This window comes from Magnolia sinica, chromosome 18, assembly GCF_029962835.1.
Source record: "Magnolia sinica isolate HGM2019 chromosome 18, MsV1, whole genome shotgun sequence".
NCBI lineage: Eukaryota > Viridiplantae > Streptophyta > Magnoliopsida > Magnoliales > Magnoliaceae > Magnolia > Magnolia sinica.
In genome coordinates, this window is record NC_080590.1 from 35,606,676 (window position 1) to 35,627,732 (window position 21,057).

General features: G+C 41.3%; 1 protein-coding gene across 2 annotated transcripts; it reads left to right on the top strand.

The window, feature by feature from the left end:
• The first annotated feature begins 1,567 nt into the window (after positions 1-1,567).
• LOC131233921 (light-inducible protein CPRF2-like) lies at positions 1,568-20,952 on the top strand. 2 transcript variants are annotated; one of them, XM_058230785.1, is made up of 6 exons: positions 1,568-2,030; positions 2,724-2,814; positions 9,349-9,571; positions 17,399-17,474; positions 17,571-17,696; positions 20,130-20,952. In XM_058230785.1, the coding sequence occupies exons 1-6, from the start codon at positions 1,650-1,652 to the stop codon at positions 20,541-20,543; spliced, it is 1,311 nt and encodes a 436-aa protein (XP_058086768.1). In that variant the 5' UTR covers positions 1,568-1,649; the 3' UTR covers positions 20,544-20,952. The 2 variants fall into 2 exon arrangements, with proteins under 2 accessions (XP_058086768.1, XP_058086769.1); XM_058230786.1 differs by having other exon boundaries at positions 1,569-2,030; positions 9,361-9,571.
• The last annotated feature ends 105 nt before the right edge of the window (positions 20,953-21,057 follow it).

A 21,057-nucleotide genomic window follows, 5' to 3' on the forward strand; every position in this document is an offset into this window, starting at 1 on the left:
GCCTTAAACATGGGCGGTTAAGATCATTTAGCCAAAAACAGGTCCAATCAACAATTTGATCCGTCTATTTGTTAGGGACCGTTTTAGATTGCTTATGATTCTGAAGAATCACTTTCGTTATTCAATGGAAACTATCTCATCTATGACTGGAAAGAAGGATGGCTACAGAAAATAAGGCCAAATTAAAAATGGATTAGATCATCCTATCAGTATTATCTTTGGATGTTAGCCCACGAAATGTGCACTGAAATTAAATGGACGGTTCAGATCAATAGATTGGACTATCCAAATGAGCCGATGCAAGTAAGAGGATTATAACTAATTTCGTCCTATAAAAACCCGGAAGCATTTCTCTTACATATAAGCGGAAACGGATTGGCTACTCCCCGATCCATGCCGTCCATCTATTTTTTCTATATCAGTTAGTGTATGAGACCAAAAATTAGTTATATCCCAATCTCAAGTGGACTACATTACAGGAAGAAGTGTTGAATGAACTTCAACCGTTAAAAACTTTCTGGGGCCATAAAAGTTTTGGATCAAGCTGATCTTTGTTTTTTCTCTTCATCTAGGTCTGTATGATCTAATCAACAGATTGGATGTCAAATAAAAAGTACAGTGGGCGTTATGAGGATTTTAATGGTGGATATCCAATCGCAATTGTTTTCCTATGGTGTGGTCCATGTGAGATTTATATCCCTCTCATTTTTGAGATCAAGTCATAAAATAATATGTAAAAATGGATGAACGGCATGGATGAAACACATACATCATGATGGGGCCCACAGAGTACCGACCATCAGCCACGGGGCTAGTGGCAGGGGGAGAAGGCAATCCGAGTCCCATATAAGCATCCATTTGATAACAATCAAATGGATGATTTGAATTACTTTATACGTTATGATTTGATTTTGTAGATGTGTTCTATCCGCGATGTGACCCACAATTTGGATGGTATGGATGTCAGCACGTTAATGGCCCACCACCATTTTTTCCCAAGGGTGGACGCGGATTGGGTACTCCCCTGCCTGTCCCAAGCTCTGCACAGGCTAGGGCTCTGATGGTCCCACCTTGATGTGTGGGATTATCCACACCGTCCATCCAGTTTTCCATATCATTTTATGGTAGAACCCAAAAAAAGAGACAGATCCAAGCTCAAATTAGACCACAAAGTGGGGATTGAAGGCCCACCACTAAAAACTTCTTGCGAGCAAAAGAAGTTCTGTATCAAACTGATATGTTTTGTTTTCCCTCATCGAGGTCCATGTGACCTTATTAACACGTTGGATGGCATATAAACATCACGGTGGGCCCTAGTAAGGTTTCAACGGTGTGCATCAATATCACGGCTGCTGCCTGTAGTGTGGTACATTTTAGCCTTGGATCTGCCTGATTTTTGTATTTAATTCGTAAAATGATATAGAAAAATGGATGGACGGTGTGGATAAATCTATACATTACGGTGGGCCCCTCAGAGTGTCAGCCTCGACGAATTGTGGACAGACAGCGTTATTACCCAATCCGCGTCAGAAAGAGTGAAGAATTAGCTCATGACAGCATTACAAAAGTCTCCCACCTGCCGCCAGCGTTTACAACATACAACCAAAATCAGAAAGAAAGAAGAAAAAAGAAAGAAGAAAGAGAAAAGAATGGATAGAGTATTTTCAGTGGATGGAATTTCCGAATCGTTGTGGTCGCCTCCTCATTCATCCCAAGCCATTAGAATCGCAGAAGCAGCAGGAGGAGGAGGAGGAAGAGCTAAGAAAGAGGATACGATGGCGACGATGAATAGGAGCTCTTCGGAATGGGCATTCCAGAGATTCCTCCAAGAAGCTTCTATCTCTCAGATTCAATCTCCTCCTCCTCCTCCTACTCGAGGAAGCGTTGACGATGATGACGAGGTTGTTGAGATCAAGGAACCCCCACCGCCGTCTGATCCCTCTCACGATGCCCCTGTTGAATCCGACGATTACCAGCAGATGCTCAAGCGCCGCCTCGAACTTGCCTGTGCTGCCGTCGCTATGGCACGGGTATGTAGATCTGGGCCGTTCGTTCTGGGTCCCCTGGTCTGGAAATCGGTCTGCCTGCTTCTTTCAGGTGCCCTAAATGGATGGGTGGAGAATTTGACTTGAGGTCCACATTCGTCTGTCTGATGGCTGGTCGCTGTGTGGTTCTCCAGCCGGGGCACGTGGACTGCTTGGCCTGCCTGATGGATAGCCTGGATCTTGCACTTGGGTGCTGCACTAGTGGCATCTTACTCCTGTGAGAAGCCTATGCGAGGCGCTTTGCAGGGAGTTATTCTAGGGTCCCAATCATCATGTGTAGGATTCTGTACTTGTGGGGCCAATGCAAAACCATCGGATGGGTCCCAGCGCAGATGGAGGATACCTGGGACCTTCCAGGTTGGATGATTTGGTTATATGGTTAAGAGAGAATAATGCAATTATGATTCACATTTCATGGGAAAAGGCCAAGTATAGAAGGGTTAGGATCTCCCAATCTTGGGAAACTTCTAGAGGATCGTCCATCTGTGGTGGGATTCAACGGTCAATGGTTTGGAGCACAGAACCATGTGCCCTGCATGTATGTCCTGTGCATTGACAATCTTTGTGTCTGTTGTTGATCGGGACCGTTGAAACCATATCTGATGTTGTTATGTATTCGGAGCATGTGCTGCACTTGAATCTGCTTCTTTCTCAAATACTTTCAACCCATGTTAACAGGTGTCTGCTGTAAAACCTCAAGAATCTTCTCCTTCAGTTGATAGTGGATCACACATTTCAGATACGCCACAGTTGGGGTCTCAAGCTTCTGGTAAAGTCATGTTTTGGACTTTCATATGCTTAAGAATTTTCCTTACCTGCCTTTTGGTGGGCATTTAAATAAATTTTGCTATCTTTCAAAAGAAAAAAAAAGAAAAAAAAAAAAGAGTTTTCCGTACCTGCTGTATTTAACAAGTTCCAACATGTACTCTTTTTGTACAAATTCATCATCATCATCATCATCATTATCTAAGCCTTATCTCAATTAACTGGTGTTGACTACATGAATCTTGTTCCACCAATCACTCTATCGAGGCCAGACCTTGGTCCACCAGCCATTCATCATCATCATCTTTTCTTACTACCTTCCATGTCCCTTTGGGCCTTCCCCTTTACCTTTTAGAGCCTTCAACTTGTACCAACTCACTCCTAATCGGCGCAGTTCTTGGTCTCTATTGCACATGGCCAAATCATCTAAGTCCACTTTCCCTCATCTTATTACCTATTGGTGCTACTCTCAAGTTCCCTCAAATGCATTCATTTCTAATTCTATCATTCCTTGTCTTGGCACTCATACATCTCAACATCCTCATTTCAGTTACACATCCTATGAATATGTTATTCTGCCCAACATTCTGTCCCACAAAGCATGGTTGTTCTTATAACTATGAAATTTCCCTTTCAGTTTGAGTTGTACATGATGATCACATAAATTCCATAGGCACATCTCCATTTCTTCCACTCAACTTGAATTCTATGGGCAACATCCTTCTCAATCACTCCACTCTTATGAATTATTGGCCCAATACATAGAAAGTGGTTATTTCGGGAAACTTCTTGGTCAACAATCTTAACTAATTCTTCGTTTTCACTCCCATTGTTACTAAAATTGCACTCCCTGTTTTAGTAAAACTAATTTTAAATCCTTTAGATTCTAAAGCATCCCTTCATAAAATTAGCTTTGTATTCTTGTCAATCAATACTACGTCATCTGCAAACAATATACACCATGGGATCTCTTCCCGCAAATACCTCGTTAACTTGTCCATAACCAATGCATAAAAGGTATGTGCCCAAAGCCAACCCCTAGTGCAAGCCTACAGTAATTGGGAACTCGCTTGTCTCTCCACCGGTCTCTGCAAATTTGTTACCACTCCCTCATACACACCAATATGCTCCTCTTGAAACTCCATTTTTTTTCCAACACCCATCAGATTGACTCTCCAAGGATTCCATCATATGCTTTCTTAAGTCAATAAAGACCATGTGGAAATTCTTCCTCCTCTCACTATATCTCTCCATCAATTGTCTAAGTATGAAAATAACTTCAGTGGTAGACCTCTCAGGCATGAAACTAAAACAATTTTTGTACATTCGTCTCATGCCTTAATCTTTGCTCAATCACTCTCTCCCAAAGTTTCATAATATGACCCATAAGTTTAATACCATTTATATTTGATTATCGAGGAAACCAAATTTGATTAGTGGAAACCAGAATTATTCCCATTTGCCTTGTTGGAGTTGTGCCTTGAAAAACTAATGTGGATCTTATCCATTGATGACATGGATGGTATCATTTGATATTAGTGTTTTAAATAGCGATTAACACGTAGCATAGCATTCACCCCTCTGAAGCAAGGTGTTCTGTATCCATTATGATATGATTATAAAGGCCGATACATATAAGTAACGATTGTGACCGCTACGCCATATAGGGGTGAAATGGGGCAGTTGGTTTTTTGGGACTGTATTGGCTGTTATGGCCGTTAAAGGGCTTAACGATAGTTACCTTTGTAATAGTCGAAAACCGACAACTTTTTTTCTTCTATTTAAATCCAAATTTCTCGTTTTTTTTTTTTTTTTTTCACTTTTCTTATTCCAAAAACTTTCATCGATTATTCTATAGCAAATTTCAACCACTTTTACTATAGTTTTTAGGATTAAAACCATAGATTGAAGTGATCTGGGCAAATAAAAGCTCCGATGGCCATTTTTTTTTAAAAAAAAAAAATCGAAAAAGTGGTATTTATGCCCTTTTTTTTTTTTTTCCCGATTCTAGTTCTAATGCTTGATTGTGATGTGTAAATATTAGAGACACATAACCATGTTCATAAATTCACCAGACAACCAGATACAATACTCTCAACAAAGAGTGGACTGTTATGATATTATAAACATGTTAAAAAAAAATAAAAAAATGAATACATATTTGAAAATTTTACATTATTATGAATTTTCTAGATATTTTTCTAGAAATTTTTTGTCATTTTTTTAAAAACCGTTACAAGGATTGTAATGATCGTTTCACCTCCGCATCGGCCATTACGGTCGATACCTATATTGCTAATGGTGGTGACTATTACAACCCCCATATACGGAATACCTTGCTATGAAGTGTGAGGCTTAAGTTACATGGTGTTTCTAGATTTTTAATTAATGTTGTGCTTGGTTGCCCGAAATATCATAAAATTTTATGATATTTTGCACCAAGTTTAGTATGCTTGATAATGAAATTTAATGACATTTAGTCAAGGTATCCCGTATCGGTATTGGTTGGCGTAATGATGCCCTTCGATACTGATATGGATACGGGGGTGTAGCGGTGATACGGGGGCGTAACGGCCCATAACGGTGCAATTTTTATTTATTTTTTTGCCAAAAAAATATGGATTAAATCCGGAATATTCTAAGCATTCCAAATATACATTCATTTATAAATTGGAACATGTTTATGGTGGTGTAACGGTCCACTCTTTGGTGAGAAGTTGTATCGGACTGTCTAATGAATTTATGAACCAGATAACCTGAATTTGACTACAAAATTCATATATTTAATTTTCTAAATATCTAATTTATATACTTAACAATTCGATATCATTTCTCCCAATAGTTCTTTAAAAAAATGAAATTAAATTTAGGTAGATGGCGTTGCCAATTGGGGGCTGACTTGGAGGACCAATCCATGCCCCAAATCAGCCTCAAATACATGCAATTTATTGGCATTATCCCACTTATGAATTGGTGGACATTTATTGGATAGCGAATCATGAAAAAAATCAAAAGGCCCTGTTTTAAAAAATAAGCATCCACAAATTAACAATTAAAACTATTCAAACAATTTGATTTTGGCATTGTGAGTTAGCAATTACAGTCCATAATTTAATTGGTAAATTTTAAGTTAATACATGTCTCGTGTACAAATTTTTAAGGGCCCGAATTAGGCGGGACTTGGATTGTGAAGTGTAGCACACGAGTGTCAAAGTTTTTTGGGCCCCACCTGTGATGAATGTGTTATATCCACACCATCCATTCATTTTGCCAAATAATTTTAGGGCATGAGCCCAAAAATGAGGCAGATCCAAAGCTCAGGTGGACCACACCATAAGAAACAATAATAATTAAACGTCCACCATTAAAAATTTATTGGGGGCTACAAAAGTTTTAGATCAAGCTGACATGTGTGTTTTCCCTTCATCCACGTCAGTGTGACCCAATTAACAGGCTAGATGGAAAATAAACATTACAGTGGACCCTAAGAAAATTTTAATGGTGAGCATTCTATAACCATTGTTTCCTATGCTGTGGTCTACCTGAGATTTGGATCTTACTAATTTTTTGGATCATGACCTAAAATGATGTGGCAAAATGGATGGACAACATGGATAAAATACATACATCATGGTGGGGCCCACGTGGCACGTGTACCTTTTATTAACTCGTGCGATAAAAGCGTGCTGTGTACGCAGTCCATTCATTTGACGTCAGCAAGTCCTGTGGGTCTGATCATGAGGTATGTGTTATATCTAAACCGTCCATTCATTTGACGAGCTCGTCTTAAGGCTTGACACGAAAAATAATGCAGATCTAATTATCAAGTGGACCACACTGCAAAAAGCAGTGGGGGATTGAACGTCTACCATTGAAACCCTTTTTGGGATCACAGAAGTTTTGGATCAATATGAAATTTGTTTTTCCTCTTCATTCAGGTCTTTTTGACCTTATGAACAGATTGGATGGAAAATAAACGATATGGTGGGCCCTACGAATTGTTTAACGGTGAAAATCATTATCTTCGCTGCTATTTTTGGTGTGGTCCAGACGATCTTTGGATACGATTCATTTTTTGGGTAATGCTCTAAAATGATCTCTAAAAATAGATGAACGGTGTAGGTATCATAAGTACATCACTGTGGAGCCCATGTAACTTTGATCTCCTTTGAACCATTCGCACAACTTAGAGCTCGAGGAGTGTTAGCACTCGTCTTAGCATGACACGTACCTACAACAGCTATATAGCTGGTGTGTGGTACACCAGCTAATCCGCTTCCGATTTCTTTTTCCGATACCAAATGAAAAAGAAGGGAGAGAGAGGGAAACCGAAAAGAAAAAGAGAGAGAGAGAGAGAGAGAGAGAGAGAGAGAGAGAGAGAGAGAGAGAGAGAGAGCCGCAGAGCTTGGGTAGGGACCTGGGCAGGGCGTCGTGTTTTTTTTTTTTTTTGTTGGATCATGACCTAAAATGATGTGGCAAAATGGATGGACAACATGGATAAAATACATACATCATGGTGGGGCCCACGTGGCACATGTACCTTTTATTAACTTGTGCGATAAAAGCGTGCTGCGTACGCAGTCCATTCATTTGACGTCAGCAAGTCCTGTGGGTTTGATCATGAGGTATGCGTTATATCTAAACCGTCCATTCATTTGACGAGCTCGTCTTAAGGCTTGACATGAAAAATTATACAGATCTAATTATCAAGTGGACCACACTGCAAAAAGCAGTGGGGGATTGAACGTCTACCATTGAAACCCTTTTTGGGATCACAGAAGTTTTGGATCAATATGAAATTTGTTTTTCCTCTTCATTCAGGTCTTTTTGACCTTATGAACAGATTGGATGGAAAATAAATGTTATGGTGGGCCCTACGAATTGTTTAACGGTGAAAATCATTATCTCCGCTGCTATTTTTGGTGTGGTCCAGACGATCTTTGGATACGATTCATTTTTTGGGTAATGCTCTAAAATGATCTCTAAAAATAGATGAACGGTGTAGATATAATAAATACATCACTGTGGAGCCCATGTAACTTTGATCTCCTTTGAACCATTCGTACAACTCAAAGCTCGAGTGTTAGCGCTCGTTTTAGCATGAACTGTACCTACAGCAGCTATATAGCTGGTGTGTGGTCCATTCGAGCATGCCTCACGTTTATAAATAGGACCTATTTGCCTCGAGATCCTCACTAAAGCCAGAAAGACAAGAGAGAGAGAGAGAGAGAGAGAGAGAGAGAGAGAGAGAGAGAGAGAGAGAGAGAAGAAGAAGAAGAAGAAGAAGAAGAAGAAGAAGAAGAAGAAGAAGAAGAAGAAGAAGAAGAGAGATAATAGAAGAAAGGAAGAAGAGAAAAGAGAGGGGGAAGGGAACTTGGGTGTAGCTGCTGCCCCAACCCATCTCAGCCGTTATGGGGACGTAACGGCCGTTACGGTCACAGAATTGTGGGGGGGGGGGGGGGCTTTCGACCCCGTATTGCATAACGGTGTCGGCCGTTACCGTTACGTATTGGCCGATACGGCCGTATCGTAACAAATACGGGACACCCTGCATTTAGTGCAACCAAACAAACTAAAATAACAGAAAAAATAGGCGAAGACTAAGAATAAAGGTAAAAAAAGAGCAATTTAAGTAAATCCGACTAACCCAACCTAGGTTTGGGTTGGGTTGGGTCAGGTTGTTAGGGTCCTCGGGTTGGGCTAGGTTTGGAAAACTCCAATCCGATTTGAAATTGAGTCAGGCCCCGGTTGGGTACTGTTGGGCTAGGTCATATCAGATTGGGTCAGTTTAGGGTTGAGTATAAAGGAATTTGGGTTGGACGCCCCTGGTTGAAATTTGGGTTGGGTTGTGTTGCGAGTTGCATCGTCTTGAGGTTGGGTTGGGCTTGGGTTGACCCTCAACCCGACCCACCCGAGTTGCACCCGGTTGGGTACTGTTGGGCTAGGTCATATCAGATTGGGTCAGTTTAGGGTTGAGTATAAAGGAATTTGGGTTGGGCGCCCCTGGTTGAAATTTGGGTTGGGTTGTGTTGCGGGTTGCATCGTCTTGAGGTTGGGTTGGGCTTGGGTTGACCCTCATCCCGACCCACCCGAGTTGCACCCGGTTGGGTACTGTTGGGCTAGGTCATATCAGATTGGGTCAGTTTAGGGTTGAGTATAAAGGAATTTGGGTTGGGCGCCCCTGGTTGAAATTTGGGTTGGGTTGGGTTGCGGGTTGCATCGTCTTGAGGTTGGGTTGGGCTTGGGTTGACCCTCAACCCGACCCACCCGAGTTGCAACCCTAATCACTATATCATCATCATATCCTTCAGTGTATATCACATTTCCATTACTTTTTTGTTATGCTTGCATGCTTGCTTATGTGCCATTATATCAAATAACAATTTGCATCTTTTTTCACCTTTTCTTTCATTGATCCATTGAATTGTTATCTTATCTCTTTGTAACAGCTATTAGTTCTCATAATTTAAGTTAGGTTTTGTTACAAAATTGTGTTGCAAATATGAAGAATAATAAATCTATCACCTGAATCTTTTAGCAACCCACACAGGACCTGGATATGGTTTACCCAGGATGCAAGATAAGCTTGTTGGTGGACCAATTGGCATTCCCAGCTTACCGGTTATGCCGAACAATTCAGTTGTTCAAGTTAGGCCAGCTACCAGTGGGTCATCCAGAGAACAATCAGATGATGATGATCTTGAAGTAGACATGGAAGCAACTGATAATATGGATCCTACTGATGCAAAGCGTGTAAGGAGGTAATAATGGTTTCTAATGTTTTTACTGCTTATTGTTTTGGGTTATTTAGGAGCTCAATGCATGCTCTGCTCGGAGAGGCCAAGGAACTTACATTTATGGATACTTCTGGTGATGCATGATTTTGAAGGAATGATATCTTGAACCTGTCATTGTTTGCTCCTGTTAGACCTTCCAAGAAAATGGAAGTTTGGCTGATGCCAGGTTTTTGAGGTCTTTTTTCTCTATTTCTCAAGTAATAATTCCACTTTCAATGCATGACTGTTTCTGATTCACTTGCTCGAAGTTGCTGTTGTTCCTAGCTTGTCATATGACATCTATTGCAGAATATGTTCTATTTTTAGCGGAACAACCATTTGCAAGAGGAAGCATTTTGTCATCGGTGGATTATTGGCTAGGCCCGTTACCAGCATAATTGAAATCATGTCCATCGTTGTGTTACGGATTTAAGTGAATAGTAATGGGCATCTCATTATCTTGAGCAGATAGGAATAAGACTGAAGACCATAACATGGAAGTCTTGTAACTGCGGTCTCATTGATCATCACAAAATTCTACTAATGCTTTTGATAAATTATGGGAAATTGTCTCTCTGACTTATCGTGAGGTTTGCTGGACTCCAAACTCCACCTGTGAGCGTAATGTGATCTATGCACTATGTATAATGAAGATATACGCGTGTGTTGTATATACATGCACTTGTACATAAACATGTATGCATGTGCATGTGTGGCTTTGTACACGTACGCGCTGTATGCATGTGCATGCTTCTACAACATGTGCTTACTTCTTGGTGTATATTATTGATCCAGCATCTTTGCATGTTGATCAGGCAGATCCTTACGATTTTTATTCATCTATTTTCTCTTATTTTCACATAGGTGAACCAAAGAGTATTTTGGCAGATTTAAAAAAATGAATATTTTGGGAGCAACTTATTGGTCCTCAGGATTTACACAAGGATCCTTATTGTGTTCTCTTGGATTCTTTCCATACCATGGTCACATCTGTGGACGTGATCTTGTACATTTCTTAGATATGATTATAGTGCAGGACAGCCCTAATTATGATGCATGCTCATGGAGATAATTAAACAGCGGAAATAAAAGGAATAAATGATCTAAAATTCTAACAATAATCATCATAACTGAGAAAATCATAAAGGAAACATGCAATGGAGCGGGCCATCACTACAACCATGGAGTATGGAATTCAATTACTACTTAGGTTGGATCCGGCGAGGGATGAGACCTCCCGATCTTGCATGGTCACACTCAATCGATCAATGAAGATCACTAGTCCGAAGAACCAAGAAGTTTCTCGGATTAGGGATTTGAGAATTTGGGGATTTAGGGTTTAGATCGGTTCTCAAGATTTTGATCGAAGAGGAATTAGCCAAAATAAAAAAAATAGAAGAAAGAAAGTTATTACCTTGATGAAGTTGGAGAGGCACAAGAAGAAATTAGAAGAAGAAGATCAAGGGGAGAGAAGAAGCACCATTAGAGAGAAGAGAGGAAGGAGGCAACCAAAGGGTTTGCTTTTCATTCATCAATAGTTGAAATTCGTGTTTAGGGCTTTACCCCACTTAAATAAGCACATAAAGACATAAAATTACTAAAATACCCCTAGGATAAGCAAATAAAGATATAAGATTACTAAAAGACCGCTAACTAAGTCAAAAAACGTGCAAATAACATAAGTATGGGAAAGTTTGGGCGCTCGGTCCTCTTTCTCCAATCTTCCTTCACATGTGTCTTCCCTAAGTGGGGTCTTCTATATGTCCAATCACATGTGAAAGGTCTTCAGCTCCTCAATATTCGCCTATCCACAAGGATGGCACTTGTGGTTGGCGATTTCTTCGTTGGTACACCTTGAATGCACCTGTGTCCGCATCAATTCCCCTCGGGTGAGAAAAACTCGACCCCGACGAGTTGAAACTTTTGTAACGCTCAAGTAGATCTGGATCAATACCCTGCAATGCGTCGCCCGACAGCCACGTAGATTCAGACGATGGTTTGTTCTTCCACTTGACAAGATACCTTTGGAAACCCCCATCTCTCGTGGATACTATCTCGTCATCCAAGATTTCCTCAATTGCTTCTTTATGGGTAATGGGTGGAGGAGGGGGTGGAAGGGGTTGGGTAGCAAACTCAGAAAAAGGCCATGAAAGGGATGATGTATCAACAATGGGAGTATGGGCACGGACTAGATCTTCCACATTAAAAGTTGGATTAATGCTCATTTCAGATGGAAGGTCAACCCGATACGCGTTGGACCCAACCTTTTGTAATATCTTGAATGGTCCAGCACTACGCGCTTGTAATTTCTTTGCAGATCCTTGAGAGAATCGCTCTGGCCTTATTCGCACCATTACATAGTCTCCTTCTTGAAATTCTTGCACTCTACGATGAGAATCAGCTAAAACTTTATAATCATCATTGCTCTTATTTAACCACTGTCTAATATGTGTATGCAAATCATGAATATGGCGTGCGAATGCATCGGCTGACTCAGAAGACCTTTAGGTAACAGACATAGGTAAGAGATCTATGAGCATTCTAGGTTTATAACCACTTACAATTTCAAAAGGACTCAACCCTGTATATCTATTAACTGACCCATTATAAGTAAGTTCAGCAGTTGGTAAAATTAGGTCCCAAGTCTTAACATGTTCACCCACTAGACAACGTAAAAGATTTCCAAGGCTACGGTTTACCACTTCAGTTTGACTATCTGTTTGTGGGCGGTAAGCCGTAGAAAATTGCAAACGAGTTCCCATAATGTGCCACAGTGTCTTCCAAAAATAGATAGTAAGTCGAACATCATGATCAGACACTATGGTTTTAGGTAACCCATGGAGACTCACTACACCATCAAAAAAGAGACGAGTAACATGAGACGCATCTGACGTCTTCGAACATGGGAGGAAATGCGCCATTTTAGAAAAACGGTCCACAACGACAAAAACGGAATCGTGCTTTTTTATAGTCTTGGGAAGCCCGAGCACGAAGTCCATACTAATGTCCTGCCACGGAGTATGTGGCACTGGCAATGGCGTGTACAGCCCTGTATTTTGCTTTCTTTGCTTTGCCAGCTGACATGTTCGACACTACCCTAAAACTTTGACTACGTCTCGCTTGAGGCTTGGCCAATAGAAACGATCTTCCGCGAGGGCAATGGTCTTATCACGACCAAAATGGCTAGCTATCCCTCCTGAATGAAGCTCCCAGATGAGGAATTCACGAAGGGACATACGGGGAATACAAAGTCTGTCTCCCTTGAAAAGAAAGCCATCTTTAAGAACATATTCACCCATAATATGCTGGTCACTAGAGAGCGACGCGTAAGTACCCCAAAATCAGGACATGGGGTATTCATCTTTCAGTTGCTCAAATTCGACTACCTCTACACTCAAGGAGTTGAGCAACGCCACTCTCCTACTAAGGGCATCCGCTGGTTTGTTTTCAACTCTGGCCTTGTGTTTCAAAACAAACGAATATTCCTAAAGAAACGCTACCCACTTGGCATGCCTTGGGTTGAGTTTCTTCTAAGAATGCAAATATCTCAAAGCCTCATGGTCAGAAAACAAAACGAATTCTTGCGGTAGGAGGTAGTGTCGCCAATGTCTCAGGGATTGCACTACCGCATAAAATTCTTTATCGTAAGTGGAGTATTTTTGTTTTGCCTCATTCAGTTTCTCACCGAAATAGGCCACCGGGTGTCCTTCTTGACTCAACACTCCACCTATACCGACACCAGACGCATCACACGCTACTACAAAGATTGTAGAAAAGTCAGGTAGAGGCATGACAGGAGCTTCACCATCTTGCCCTTAATTTCTTTAAAAGCCTTGACGGCGGCTTTAGACCACACGAACTCTCCCTTTTTCATGCACTCGGTAATGGGAGCCATGATCGTGCTAAAACTCCTAATGAACCGACGATAAAAAGTTGCTAGGCCGTGAAAACTTCGCACCTCATGAATGTTCCTTGGTTCTGGCCACTCAACTATGGCCCTGACTGTTTCAGGGTCTGCACGCATCCCTTCAGATGACACTATAAATCCTAAGACCATACCTTGGTTAGACAGGAATGCACATATCTTAAGATTAGCGTACAACTTTTCCTTCCTAAGGACACTACTGACCTTCTTTAAATGTTCAAGGTGTGATTCCTTAGTGGTACTATAAATAAGAATATCGTCAAAGTACACCACTAGGAATTTTTCCATGAACGGCCTCAAAGCTTGGGTCATCACCCGCATGAAAGTACTAGGTGCGTTAGTCAAGCCGAAGGGCATGACCAACCACTCATACAACCCATCTTTCGTCTTAAACGCCGTCTTCCACTCATCTCCTGGGCGTATACGAATTTGGTGATATCCACTCTTGAGGTCTATCTTAGAGAATATAGTGGACCTGGCCATCATGTCAAGCATATCATCAAGTCTAGGTATAGGGAACCTATACTTGACAGTAATTTTGTTTATGGCACGGCTATCCACACACATGCGCCACGTGCCGTCTTTCTTTGGCGTCAACAATGCAGGCACGGCACACGGGCTCATACTCTCTTGGATGAAACCCTTTTGCAGAAGCTCATCAACTTGCTTCTTCAACTCTGCATGCGCTGCAGGGTTCATCCTGTGGTGAGGAAGGTTCGGTAGAGTAGACCCTGGGACAAGATCAATGGCATGCTGTATGCCCCTCATAGGTGGCAACTCATTCGGTAAGTCTTCAGGAAATACATCACTGTATTCCTTCAGGACCGAGATCACCTCACAGGGCAACTCTGATGGAACCTCAGGTGTAATTTCTCTAGCCACAAGGGCATACACCATAGAATCCTCCTTAGCCTCTTTTTCAAACTCTCTTGCGCTGATTATATGTAAAGACTTAGGTTTGGATTTCCCCATTTCTCTAGGCTCACTTGCCTTCTCATCCTTCTTCTTTCCTAGTGTATTCTCAGGTGGCATGGGATTAAGTTTGATCTTTTTACCATTATACATAAAAGTACACGCATTCGAACGGCCAAAGATCGTGACATCATTATCGAATAGCCACGGTCTACCTAGGATAACATGCCCCACATCCATAGGTAAAACATCACACCACAGGGACTCTTTGTATGACCCAAACTCGATAGGGACTAGACATTGCTGGGTGACAGGTAGGGATGTCTTGTCAACCCAAGAAACTTTATACGGGTCTGGATGAGGTGTGGATTTCAGTTTTAAGCGATCTAAGGTGCTAGTGGAAATCACATTCTGACAACTTCCACTGTCCACTATCACCTTACAATTCTTTTCACCACACTTGGCAATAGTGTAGAAGATAGTGCTTCGACGCCAGTCAGCACTACTTCTAGACTGAGCTAACACACGCCTGACTATTGCAAGCGTTGCTTCTCCATCCACTTCTTCATCAGTAAGTCCTCCTTCAGGGTGATACTCTTCAACTTCATAATCACCCTGGTCATCTCCACCCTCGTGGGATTCGCCTATAACTAAGGCTCTCCTACGGCTCTTCGTAGGACACTGATTAGACATGTGGCCAAGGTTGCCACACTCATAGCACCTCACTTGGCTCATGTTACTAGGACCGGCACCAAGAACCCCTTTGCCCTTGTCCTCCCTAGGCCCAGGCGGAATGGTCGCCTGTGCCCTAGGTTGATTACCAATATTAGGTCTAGTTCCTTGGGAACTAGATCTAGTATTGGAGTCTCGGGACTCAAAACGACGAACGACAGGAGCCTTCAGATACTGCTCTAACTCCTGCACGACTTGATATGCTTCATCTAAGTCCGTTAAGGGCCGAGTGATAAGCTCGCGCTGAAGATCCGCACAAAGGCCCGTCTTAAAACGTGAGAGCGTTACTAGAGGGTCTTCTCGGATATCACATCGCATCACATACTCTTCAAATTTAGCGATGTAGTCAGCAGTAGACATTGACCCTTGGCGTAAGGATTGCCATTGGTCAAGGAGCTTCTGACGGTATGAGAGAGGAAGGTACTTTTCCTTCAACTTCTCTTTCATCTCATACCAATGTGTGATAGGGGCTCTACCAACTCTCTCTATCCTACGCTCGGTGTTGGTTCAGAAGAGCTTGGCTTGACCCACAAGCTTCATCTTAGCAAACCGCATTTAACGGTTTTCTGACATGCCATACCACTCAAAGTAGTGGTCCATGTCAGCAACCCAGTCAAGGAATGCCTTGGGATCCAAGCGTCCATCAAAACTCGGGGCCTCAACTCTCACACTCTTCATCGCACGCTCATCTGGATCATAACGGTCTTGATGACCACATGTGGCTCGTGCCTCTCGCACCACACCACGACCGTTACCACGATCTCTATCCTCACTACTGCCACGTATGGCAGGACGTTCTTCAATGATTCCTTCCACTTGGGAGTGCGCATCTTCCCCTACAGCGGGGTTTTCCTTTTGGGACGCCTCAAGTTGCTCCACCTTAGTCATGGTAGTGGTAATTTGGTTCTCAAGGCGGGCAAACTCACGCCTTTGACCCGCTTCTAGGGCGGTTATCTTTTGTATCAATTGAGCAAGTTGCTCAGATAACTGCTCGTTATTCATGGTAGGTTGAAGTCCGAAACCTCTACCTCTTCTCGTGGGCATACAATGAAGACTTGAACCAAACTCTACCTAACTAGACTACTAGGAGTTATGACTTTCAAGATGAATGCGATGAATGCAAAACTACTATGAACTGACACAATTAAGTTGGAATAGGAAACAACTCAAATCTGAAAATTTTCCAGATTAGGAACTTTCTAAAATTGAAAAGTTTCTAAAATTGAAAACTTTCTAAACCTAGAACTTTCCTAAGTTAAACCTAAAAATCAAAACCCTAATTTGATAACTCGATCTAGACAAAAACCATGCAAACCTGTCTCTGATACCAAATTTGACGCAGGACAACCCTAATTATGATGCATGCTCATGGAGATAATTAAACAGTGGAAATAAAAGGAATAAATGATCTAAAATTCTAACAGTAATCATCATAACTCTGAGAAAATCATAAAGGAAACATGCAATGGAGCGGGCCATCACTACAACCATGGAGTATGGAATTCAATTACTACTTAGGTTGGATCCGGCGAGGGATGAGACCTCCCGATCTTGCATGGTCACACCCAATCGATCAATGAAGATCACTAGTCCGAAGAACCAAGAAGTTTCTCGGATTAGGGATTTGAGAATTTGGGGATTTAGGGTTTAGATCGGTTATCAAGATTTTGATCGAAGAGGAATTAGCCAAAACAAAAAAATAGAAGAAAGAAAGTTATTACCTTGAAGAAGTTGGAGGGCACAAGAAGAAATTAGAAGAAGAAGATCAAGGGGAGAGAAGAAGCACCATTAGAGAGAAGAGAGGAAGGAGGCAACCAAAGGGTTTGCTTTTCATTCATCAATAGTTGAAATTCGTGTTTAGGGCTTTACCCCACTTAAATAAGCACATAAAGACATAAAATTACTAAAATACCCCTAGGATAAGCAAATAAAGATATAAGATTACTAAAAGACCGCTAACTAAGTCAAAAACGTGCAAATAACATAAGTATGGGAAAGTTTGGGCGCTCGGTCCTCTTTCTCCAATCTTCCTTCACATGTGTCTTCCCTAAGTGGGGTCTTCTATATGTCCAATCACATGTGAAAGGTCTTCAGCTCCTCAATATTCGCCTATCCACAAGGATGGCACTTGTGGTTGGCGATTTCTTCGTTGGTACACCTTGAATGCACCTGTGTCCGCATCAGATAGTGCTATTTTTTATTTTTTTTTAAACCTTTCAATTGATCTATTTAATGTGGCGCAGGATGCTCTCAAATAGAGAGTCTGCTAGACGCTCTAGAAGAAGGAAACAAGCACATTTGAGTGAGCTTGAGGCACAGGTTTGGCTATTCAGTTTTTGTTCCGTATGTGCTTGATTTATTTATTCAACTGTCGCTGTATATTTCTGAAGAATTTCTTGAAACGGGATGTCATAGGTTTCACAACTGAGAGTTGAGAACTCCTCATTACTGAAACGTCTCACAGACACAAGTCAAAAGTACAATGGAGCTGCTGTGGACAATAGGATTCTAAAAGCAGATGTTGAAACTTTGAGAGCAAAGGTAACCGATTTGTTTTTTGTCCTAAGCATGCAGGTCTAAATCATAGCTACTGGGGTACAATGCTTTACCCTTAAACCCTTCACAGGCATAGGCCATACCTACCCATAGCCAAATTTAGTATGCTAGCTTTCAGGTACATTTTAGGATTGGGTATGGTTGTTTTCTTGGGTTACCTTCTATGAGTGCTCAGGTACCCTGGGGTATGAGACAAACGTGTTTCAGATGTGAGTACCCTTGTTCGTGTGGTATTGTTCGGATATACTTTTTAGGTACATTTTAATTAATAAATTCCGAAGACGAGAAAGGATATTTGTGACTGAGGCCTGTAAATCCACTTGACACCAAACTGCGAGAAGCACTTGTCTTCTTTCCTCTTGGCTTGGAAAGGGGTGCCTTTTCAAAGGCAAAAGAGGAAATTGTGGTATCTTTGCTTCTTAGCAACCTTTTTTTGGCATTTTAGAAGGATAGGAACAATTGAAGCTTCTCTAACTGTTCATAATGTGGAAGCGAATGTGAAATTTTATGTTATCTGTTTGGGTTTCTTCTCCAAAGGATTTTGGTAGGTTCAGGTATGTAGACACGTGGAGCGAGCAGGTAGGTTACTCTGTGTAGGGCGGGGAAGGTATTTCCCTTTGTTGTATTCTTTTCCCCGTCAGAGGCTTTTAATAAAACTATTTTACCAACGAGAAAAAAAGAAAGAAAGAAATGATGTTTATGATAGTCTTAATGATGATGACAAAGCCAAAGTTGAACAAAATAGTTACCAAACATACAAAAGTGGGAAGCTTGTGAAACGTTTAGTTATAAACTACAGAGAAACTTAAATCTTAGTTTACATGTTTTTTTATTGGTACACTAGATTTTATTAGCCCCACACATAAGAGAGTTAGCCTAAACATTAAAAGAGAAAAAATGTTAAAATCTTGAATAGAGGTGGAATACTCATATCTCATCCATCCACTTTAAAATAGAGGGGTTCTTCCATAGGATGTGCATAGCTGAAATGAGGATGTTGAGATGGATGAGTGGAGGATGAGGTAGGATAGAATTAGTCTCTTGATGGACCCACTGCACTTGTGGACCCAATTAGTTGTCTCATCACCGTCTCTCTTAGATTCGTGCTATTGCAATTTACCTTGACCATATTCTGGTCATAACATCGATTCACCATAGCGATATTTTTAAAAAATATTTTTTATATATTTTTTTATTTCTTTAAACATGCACACACACCCCCCACACACTCACGCTAGTGGGATTTCTCCACCTGTGGATACTCGAACCCTCGACTGGCTGTTGAAACTCCTGAGAGTCTATCACCTTAGTAAGAGTAAGGATCCACCATAGCTCTTTTTTAAATAAAAGAAAAATGAAAACAGAAAAAAAAAGAAGAAAAAGAACCCTGGTCATAATAACCTAATCAGCGGCAGAATCACATGATCTTGGGCTTGTTGGAAAGCTAAATAAATAAAGCTTTTAAATGGAACATTTACCTTCACTCCGAGATTGTTTAACCCTTAATCAGATCTGTACTTTTGTATCATGAAAACAGGGGGTACCATGGAATGGAGAAACAGTAATCAATTGGGCTTCCATTTGCATAGGTTCAGACCACCTTGGCCTACATTAAGGAGTTGTTGAGAAGGACAAGAGGAGCATCTTTGGCATCTCCATCCCATTCAGGGATCAAAGACTCCAATGAATTTCATCTTCTCAACAAGTCGCAACGGCATTCTTATGTTATTAAACAAGTTCTTTCTTCACAGGTGGAGCCTTGAGCGGCTCCCCTTGATTATTAGGAAGCTGAAGCTTCCCTTACACTTGCGAGTGTTTCCTTTTACCATGTCTTGGGAAGGGTGAATGAGATTCTAACCCTTTGGCTAGAGATGGAGTGATGAGAGAGACTGGTTGTGGATAACTCATTACCTATCCTATATCATCATTGCTCTCTTTTTTATATCGCGAATCAAATCTATCATTTATCAAAATACATGGTCCCTAAAGCTCTCTCTCTCTCTCTCTCTCTCTCTCTCTCTTTAATAATTAATTATTTAACCCATCATCCCCATGCTGCACCCCATCCCTGTCCCTTTGCTAGTACCATAACTTGGCAACCATCGTCGAATTTATTTTGTTCATCTTTGTAGCAGTGTATTCTATATAATAACGAGTGTAACTGTGATCTCTGTGATATTCACCAATGGTGATTCAGACATGTCAAAGGAATGGTTAAAAGAAAATTTTCAGTTGTTTTCATGGGAAGATTTATTGCTTGCTTTTTGGAGTAATCAAGTGGCTCTGTTCTAGGATATATCTGTCTATATGATATCCCTGTTGTATCTATCTTAATGTGCATGTTGTATTTATGGTTATCTTTATTTTCCAAAACAGTATCCCTTTCTAGGCACTTTTACATTTATATGACTATTTCAGGTAAAGATGGCTGAAGATACAGTTAAGAGAGTGACAGGGGTGAATACCCTGTTTCAAACCATGCCTGACATATCATCCATCGGCATGCCATTCTCTGGCAGCCCATCTGAGACTGTCCAAAATGCTGCTGTCCCTGTACAAGAAAACCCAAATCACTTCTTCCAACCCACACACGACCAGAGAATGAACACAGGTGCAACTGACATCCCCCCTGGTCCCATGGTCGAAGACATGCACAACGCTGCGGGCAAGATGGGCCAAACAGCTTCCATGCAGCGGGTGGCCAGCTTGGAACATCTGCAGAAGCGGATTTGTGGGGGACCAAATCCTTGTGGGCCTGTGCAGTGGGATGGTGCGTGGGACCCAGAAACCTCTAATGCAGTGGAGAGCAGCAGTAAACAGAACCAAGTATAAATTTTCATCTGTCTAGCGGAAATTACAGAATATGTAATGTAAGGAATCCACTTCTGTCTTGAGGTTGTATCCCATGCATATTCTCAACTATAACGTTCAATATGGAGTGCTTGTTATTGGACCCACCCGAAGGTGAGGCTCAGTACTCTGGTTCAGTTATGGCCTCCAAGATCGAGCTTGATCTGCCAAATTCTTCTCCGAAAGGTGTAAATTGTTTAATGGGTTTTTATGATGATCAAGGGGCTATTTATTTTGTACTTTTAAGGAAAATTATTTGGAGTTGAATCCTTAAGTTCCACGGTTCTTCTAACGGGGTGCCCCTTTCATGCTTTGGGGGCTGCTCTCTCTCCATAGCCATTTGTACTCGCAAACATTTTGAAACATATGCTTCCATGCTCCAGCACCTGAATCTGTTACGACTTTCCACAGAAAATACTTGTGCAGCTAAGGTTGATTCTCAGGCTGGTGTTGCTGTGACTTCACATCATCATTGTATTAAACACATTTGTACAAT

Coding starts and splice junctions, on each gene's coding strand:
- LOC131233921 (XM_058230785.1), top strand. CDS start 1,650: ATGGATAGAGTATTTTCAGTGGATGGAATTTCCGAATCGTTGTGGTCG. Junction 2,815..9,348: donor GTTGGGGTCTCAAGCTTCTG/GTAAAGTCATGT, acceptor TGAATCTTTTAG/CAACCCACACAGGACCTGGA. Junction 17,475..17,570: donor TGAGTGAGCTTGAGGCACAG/GTTTGGCTATTC, acceptor GGGATGTCATAG/GTTTCACAACTGAGAGTTGA.